Source organism: Littorina saxatilis, linkage group LG17 (assembly GCF_037325665.1).
Source record: "Littorina saxatilis isolate snail1 linkage group LG17, US_GU_Lsax_2.0, whole genome shotgun sequence".
Lineage (NCBI taxonomy): Eukaryota > Metazoa > Mollusca > Gastropoda > Littorinimorpha > Littorinidae > Littorina > Littorina saxatilis.
In genome coordinates, this window is record NC_090261.1 from 70231569 (window position 1) to 70240010 (window position 8442).

General features: G+C 39.7%; 1 protein-coding gene across 1 annotated transcript in view; it reads right to left on the bottom strand.

The window, feature by feature from the left end:
* The window catches only part of LOC138952383 (CB1 cannabinoid receptor-interacting protein 1-like), a 15028-nt gene extending 6586 nt beyond the window's left edge, over positions 1 to 8442 (bottom strand). Inside the window, exon 1 of the mRNA XM_070324046.1 lies at positions 7744 to 8442. Coding sequence (XP_070180147.1) covers positions 7744 to 7907 — 164 coding nt within the window. The 5' untranslated portion in view covers positions 7908 to 8442. The remainder of the gene's footprint in view (positions 1 to 7743) is intronic.

Genomic DNA, 8442 nt, shown 5'->3' on the forward strand with positions numbered 1-8442 from the left:
CATGTACCGTATACACAGATTGTTGTATTGTTTGGGTGAACGATGGAACTTACACTGAACTTCAGTAAAATCAACAATATATACTAAAGAGAGAAGAAAAAACAACAACTGCGACAGGAGCAAAACAGGTTTAGGCCTGGGTTGTGTATGTTTTTCTTCTCTTTTTACATTTAGTCAAGTTTTGACTAAATGTTTTAAAGGGCAGCTGTCGGGTTGCCTGGTCTCAAAAATGCGCGGAGTCGCGTGCAAAAACGCGTTTAAGAGTTTTCCGAGTTGATTCAACTAAAGACTGTTGATTTGGTCCAGAAGAAGACACTTTCATCATTAGTTTGAAACCATTAAAATGCGTGAAACTTTCTGCTAGTTCTCACAATCCGCAAAAAAACGAAGCAGTTGGCAGGCCGAAACGACTCAAAATCCGCGACCGACAACTCTGTCAGCACAAGAAAGACGCCGCAGCGTCAGCCTTGCTGTGACGTCACTCGAGGAAGCCGATAAGGCCGCTGTGAAGTTTACAGTACAATGTAGACTACAGCTGGACATCTGTAATGCTGTACGCGTGATTGATTCTTGCACAAAGTAAAGTATTAGGATGGTAATATCTTCTCAAGACCCACGTTCACATTTTCTCTTCTTTGATCTGACCGACTGCAACCTTTACAAGTCATTTCTAAAGTGGTTCACATGCTGTTGCTACTCCTCCAGTCCACCCGGTTAAACCATAAAGTTGCTCAACCACAGACCCTCGTGTCCCTTGTCAGCAGACACTGTACACTTATGAAGAAGGTCCGCTTGAGGTGTCACACCAATTACCGTGTACGTGTGAGGTACTGAATTCAAGACAAAAGCCAACTCTGTCGGTGGGAAAATCTAGGAAAGAGATGATGATAATACATCTTCAGTTACTCACTCAAGTAGATAGACGAGATAAGATAAAGGGAAGAGAGACGGGGACAAAGATGAAACAGTGGGTCTAGTGTGGAAAATGGGGGAGGGGGGTTCGGCCGCAAGAAATTAAAGATGAATTTGTCAAACTGTGTTTGTGATGGTCATCGTGTGTGTGTGTGTGTGTGTGTGTGTGTGTGTGTGTGTGTGTGTGTGTGTGTGTGTGTGTGTGTGATAACACGTATGTGTGTGTGTGTATATGTGTGATAACACGTTTGTGTGTGTGTGTTTGTGTGTGTGTGTCTGTGTGTGTGTGTGTGTGTGTGTGTGTGTGTGTGTGTGTGATAACACGCATGTGTGTGTGTGTGTGTGTGTGTGTGTGTGTGTGTGTGTGTCTGTGTGTGTCTGTGTGTGAGTGTGTTTGTGTGTGTGTGTTTGTGTTCCTCGACGCGTGACAATATCTGCCAATAAGTTGAACAAAAACAGGGTTCAAGTGGAACAAAAGCAGGAGGGGGACGGACGACATGTTATGAACTCCGTTTTTTACTGCAAAATTTTGGCCTGGGAGAAGTCACCCCATCCTAAGTTTCTCTTCACCTACCCGTGAAGTATGCTTGAGGGCTTGACTAGACAACCCGATTGCGCCCATTACACGGCATAAAGAGAGCACCGTTAAACCCGGCCGATTCCGCGGCTGACGTCACGCGTCCAAGGGAAGTAATTTTCGAGCGGGCTGCATTGACTCGGCCAAGAATGCAAACTTTCTTCGATTAAAGACATTGTAGCATGTCTAAAGTCTTCGGACTTGTGTTATCAAGCTGTCAAAATCACCAAGTAACTTTTAAGTATAGTTTCAGTTACATGATAACTCATTCTAAGGAACAGATTTTGAGAACCACAACCCGACAGCTGCCCTTTAACATGCACGCCGTATAAATAGTTACATCGTGTTTTGGGAGCACAACACAAAAGTTACGGGTCGCACTACACGAAGAAGGGTAGTTGGTCTAGAAATGTCACTTAAACAGCTTCTCAAAATGCATGATGTTACTAAAGTTAGTGTCTAACATGTACCTCATATATTCGTCTTTTTGTTGAATTAAAGTGATCACTGTAATATAACTCACAGTGCCCGTATTCAAAGACTCCTTGAAATATTTTGCTTTCAGAAACCGGGCCAAAACCTGGCATTCATAGCTATTTTTATTGATATTACATTCATCCAAACACACACTTCTTGTAATAGAGACATGGACTAGCTTATGCTTAGTGCATCTTGTGATTTTGGTTGCGCTGTGTTAAAAAATGACGCATACAGATCAATTCAAAGTTACTAGTTGGAAAACACAATGTTACGACACGGAGGAACTTCCGTGCCATGGGGTAAGCACATTCCAATGGTGACGAAACACTTGCTGAAATAAAGCATTGGTCTTTTCAACATGCACGGTCTCAGTGTCAGCTTTTTACACTTATCTACTCACGTTTTGGCCGTGTAAAAGTGGTTAGTTATGATCTTATTTTGACAAAATGGTTTTCTGTGGGAGTGCGTTCTGTAACATGAGTGAAGTGCGTGTCGTAACAAGCCTTTCCTGCAGTTGTTGTGCGCTCTGTAACCTACTCATGTGTGGGTATCATACTACAAAACGTCATAAAACCTGAATTGTGTAAGACACAAGAAAACGACCGAACCACATAATCCTTGATATATTGTAGCTTACTAATAACATTACAGTATGTGCAAACTGCTTACGTGGGCCGCGTGCAAAGGTCAAACGTCCCAATATTCCACAAAAAGTAAGTACCTGAGAGAGTTGATGAAGCTGAAGCAACTGTTAAAATCCCATTTAAGCAAATGTAGTATCGTGGATTCAAAGAAAAATACACACTGAACATTCTTCATCTACCAAAAGTTAAGAGCAAGAAGTTTGGTGTCTCTCTGAGCAACAAATATACAGCCACCCACCTCAAGTTTTTGCCCACGAGCTAGTGCGACCCGTAACTTTTGTGTTGTGCTCCCAAAACACGATGTAACTATTTATACGGAGTGACATAGAGGGGGAATCGAGACGAGGGTCGTGGTGTATGTGTGTGTGTGTGTGTGTGTGTGTGTGTGTGTGTGTGTGTGTGTGTGTGTGTGTGTGTGTGTGTGTCTGTTTGACTAAATGTTTTAACACAGAGGGGGAATCGAGACGAGGGTCGTGGTGTATGTGTGTGTGTCTGTCTGTGCGTGTGTGCAGAGCGATTCAGACCAAACTACTGGATCGATCTTTATGAAATTTGACATGAGAGTTCCTGGGAATGATATCCCCGGATTTTTTTTTCTTTTTTTCGATAGATACCTTTCATGACGTCATATCCGGCTTTTTGTAAAAGTTGCGGCGGCACTGTCACACCCTCATTTTTCAATCAAATTGATTGAAATTTTTGTAAAGTAGTCTTCGATGAAGGCCGGACTTCGGTATTGCATTTCAGCTTGATGGCTTAAAAATTAATTTATGACTTTGGTCATTAAAAATCTGAAAATTGTAATAATTTTTTTTTATATAAAACGATCCAAATTTACGTTCATCTTATTCTACATTACTTTCTAATTCCAAAAACATATAAATATGTTATGTTTGGATTAAAAACAAGCTCTGAAAATTAAAAATAAAAATAATGATCAAAATTAAATTTCCGAAATCGATTTGAAAACAATTTCATCTTATTCCTTGTCGGTTCCTGATTCCAAAAACATATAGATATGATATGTTTGGATTGAAAACACGCTCAGAAAGTTAAAACGAAGAGAGGTACAGAAAAGCGGCACAGCAAAACCACTACCGCGCTGAACAGGCTCGTCAGTTTCACTCCGTTATGCACAAGCGGCGGACTACGGTCATTGTGAAAAAATGCAGTGCATTCAGTTTCATTCTGTGAGTTCCACAGCTTGACTAAATGTAGTAATTTCGCCTTACGCGACTTGTTACATTTAGTCAAGTTTTGACTAAATGTTTCAACATAGAGGGGGAATCGAGACGAGGGTCGTGGTGTATGTGTGTGTGTGTGTGTGTGTGTGTGTGTGTGTGTGTGTGTGTGTGTGTGTGTGTGTGTGTGTCTGTCTGTCTGTCTGTGCGTGTGTGTGTGTAGAGCGATTCAGACCAAACTACTGGACCGATCTTTATGAAATTTGACATGAGAGTTCCTGGGAATAATATCCCGGGACTTTTTTTTTCGTTTTTTCGATAAATACCTTTGATGACGTCATATCCGGCTTTTTGTAAAAGTTGAGGCGGCACTGTCACACCCTTATTTTTCAATCAAATTGATTGAAATTTTTGTAAAGCAGTCTTCGATGAAGGCCGGACTTCGGTATTGAATTTCAGCTTGATGGCTTAAAAATTAATTTATGACTTTGGTTATTAAAAATCTGAAAATTGTAATACATTTTTTTTATATAAAACGATCCAAATTTACGTTCATCTTATTCTACATCATTTCCAAAAACATAAATATGTCACACCCTTATTTTTCAATCAAATTGATTGAAATTTTGGCCAACCAATCTTCGACGAAGGCCGGGGTTTGGTATTGCATTTCAGCTTGATGGCTTAAAAATTAATTAATGACTTTAGTCATTAAAAATCTGAAAATTGTAAAAAAAAAGCATAAAACGATCCAAATTTACGTCCATCTTATTCTTCATCATTTTCTGATTCCAAAAACATATAAATATGTTATATTTGGATTAAAAACAAGCTCTGAAAATTAAAAATATAAAATTATGATCAAAATTAAATTTTCGAAATCAACTTAAAAACACTTTCATCTTATTCCTTGTCAGTTCCTGATTCCAAAAACATATAGATATGATATGTTTGGATTAAAAACACGCTCAGAAAGTTAAAACGAAGAGAGGTACAGAAAAGCGTGCTATCCTTCTCAGCGCAACTACTACCCCGCTCTTCTTGTCAATTTCACTGCGTTTGCCACGAGCGGTGGACTGACGATGCTACGAGTATACGGTCTTGCTGAAAAATTGCATTGCGTTCAGTTTCATTCTGTGAGTTCGACAGCTTGACTAAATGTTGTATTTTCGCCTTACGCGACTTGTTTTTACATTTAGTCAAGTTTTGACTAAATGTTTTACCATAGAGGGGGAATCGAGACGAGGGTCATGGTGTATGTGTGTGTGTGCGTGTGTGTGTATAGAGCGATTCAGAGTAAACTACTGGACCGATCTTTAGGAAATTTGACATGAGAGTTCCTGGTATGATATCCCCGGACATTTTTTTTCATTTTTTCGATAAATGTCTTTGATGACGTCATATCCGGCTTTTGTAAAAGTTGAGGCGGCACTGTCACACCCTCATTTTTCAATCAAATTGATTGAAATTTTGGCCAAGCAATCTTCGACGAAGGCCGGACAGCTGAAATGCAATACCAAACCCCGGCCTTCGTCGAAGATGGCTTTGCCAAAATTTCAATCAATTTAATGGAAAAATGAGGGTGTGACAGTGCCGCCTCAACTTTTACAAAAAGCCGGATATGACGTCATCAAAGGTATTTATCGAAAAAATGAAAAAATTTCCGGGGATATCATACCCAGGAACTCTCATGTCAAATTTCATAAAGATCGGCCCAGTAGTTTAGTCTGAATCGCTCTACACACACACACAGACAGACAGACACACACACACACACACACACACACACACACACACACACATACACCACGACCCTCGTCTCGATTCCCCCCTCTATGTTAAAACATTTAGTCAAAACTTGACTAAATGTAAAAAGAAACAAGTCGCGTAAGGCGAAAATACAACATTTAGTCAAGCTCAGTCGAACTCACAGAATGAAACTGAACGCACTGCATTTTTTCACAATGACCGTAGTCTGCCGCTTGTGCAAAACGGAGTGAAACTGACGAGCCTGTTCAGCGCTGTAGTGGTTTCGCTGTGCTGCATAGCACGCTTTTCTGTACCTCTCTTCGTTTTAACTTTCTGAGCGTGTTTTTAATCCAAACATATCATATCTATATGTTTTTTGGAATCAGGAACCGACAAGGAATAAGACGGAATTGTTTTTAAATCGATTTCGGAAATTTAATTTTGATCATAATTTTTATATTTTTAATTTTCAGAGCTTGTTTTTAATCCAAATATAACATATTTATATGTTTTTGGTATCAGCAAATGACGAAAAATAAGATGAAATTGTTTTTGGATCGTTTAATAAAAAAATAATTTTAATTACAAGTTTCCGATTTTTAATGACCAAACTCACTCACCAAGCTGAAATGCAATGCCAAATCCCGGCCTTCGTCGAAGATTGCTTGGCCAAAATTTCAATCAATTTGATTGAAAAATGAGGGTGTGACAGTGCCGCCTCAACTTTTACAAAAAGCCGGATATGACGTCATCAAATACATTTATCGAAAAAAAGAAAAAATGTCCGGGGATATCATTCCCAGGAACTCTCATGTCAAATTTCATAAAGATCGGTCCAGTAGTTTAGTCTGAATCGCTCTACACACACAGACAGACAGACAGACAGACAGACAGACAGACAGACAGACAGACAGACAGACAGACACACACATACACCCACACATACACCACGACCCTCGTCTCGATTCCCCCTCTATGTTAAAACATTTAGTCAAAACTTGACTAAATGTAAAAACAAACAAGCAAACAAATCATACCATAAATTTACTTCTCCTCAAATTCCAATAATACACCAAATTGCAACTTTTTCTCATATTTAAATTTTCCTATGGTCATTTTTGTGATCAAAATAAGCTTAAACAAGATCAGTTTCTCAATTCGCATGAACATAAACTTGGCCAAAAAATTATTGCAACAAATTTCGCACCCAAATTAAAGCATTAATTACCGTGTAGTTTCATTAAAACTTTATATGCCAGTTAAGGCCGTTCACTTGACTATCAGGATCACGTTTTGGATTAAGGATATCTTTTACAGGGATCACGTGACCACCGCTCACATTCGGGTACCCTCAAAATCGACCAGACAAAAACGGAAGGGCCCAATTAAAAATCGACAAAAAATCACAATAGGCAAAACTTTGCAACTTTTACATACGAGCGATTTTAGCACACACACAAAATGACACAACACAGAACTGAGTCCACACAATCACATATAAACAAATCAAACCAATTGACCGTGACATTTTTGTGGACGGCTTCAGTGTTCAATGGATTTTTGCTTTGTCCGTCTCGTTTTGATTACAGGTTCTTTTCTTTCGTTCTGTCTTTCTTTCTAACCATCCTTTTTGTTTAGGCCAAAAAGAAAAATATGTCTGTTTCCGGTAACTCCACCGACCCTATTTTTAAGCGCCGACCCAAAAGGTTTTTTTCTTCACTTTTCGCACACACACACACACACACACACACACACACACACACACACACACACACCCACACACACACACACACACACACACACACACACACACACAAAATATGAAGTCAAGTATACTTTATTTAGTTTCGATATATATCTAGGTCAAAAACATGTGCTAAATAATTGTAAGTAAACTAAGGAAGCGTTTAAAAAAATTAAAAATAAAAAAACACGTAAAAAGACGTTAACAAAACGTAAGACCCGACCGACCCTATTTTTTTCGGCGATGTTACCGGAAACAGACATATTTTTCTTTTTGGCCTTAGGTCTGTCTCCCTTGAAAAAAAAGCAGCAATTATTTTTATTTAAAATTAATAAGGAAATAAACAAAGAACACAAGCAAAAACGAGAAAGAAGGGGAGGAAAAAACAAGAGCGAAACGAAAGGACATCCACAAAACGAAATCCATCACACACAAAAAATGGAGTTGTGAACTCACATCAGCTTGCAGGCTGGTTCCAACCTCAGGGTCAAGTTGTACGTCTGGTCCACACACAGCTTGACCGTGAAGTCTTGTGAAAAGCGCGCTCCTTCCCGCCGAAAAGTGACCAGTTGACCGCTAGCTGCCTTGATCTCCAGCAACGCTTCCACCCATCTTGCCATGCTGACAGTGTGGGTGTGTGTGTGTGTGCCGCGGCGTGCGTGCGTGCGTGCGTGCGCGCGTGTGTGTGTGCGTGTGTGTGTGTGCCGCTGCGTGCGTGCGTGCGTGCGTGTGTGTGTGTGTGACTTTCTTCCAACACAGGAAGCAGTGTTCGTTAGAAGTTCAAATGGATCAGTCTTGAAAACGGACTGTCACTTTACAAAACACTTTTACAAAGAATGTCTTCCAAAGAACTGTTGAAAGCAGAAAACTGGTTTGTCAAGTTCATTCGTGTTATAAGATGAAAGATTGCACTTATAAACACACCTGACACACATTAAACATGTGTTTCCTCTGTCAGGTTGATGTTCCAAGCTGTTCTTACTTCCAGATGAAAAAGTGAAAATGATCCCAAACATGGGAAAACGAAAAGTTGACATACAGTAATTTAGTGGTTGTTTCTATGACTGAAACACAGCGCCACAACGCACAGGTGACTTGATTTACACGTAATAGTGTTGTCAACATTCCTGGCAAAATATACACGTTCTCTCGAAC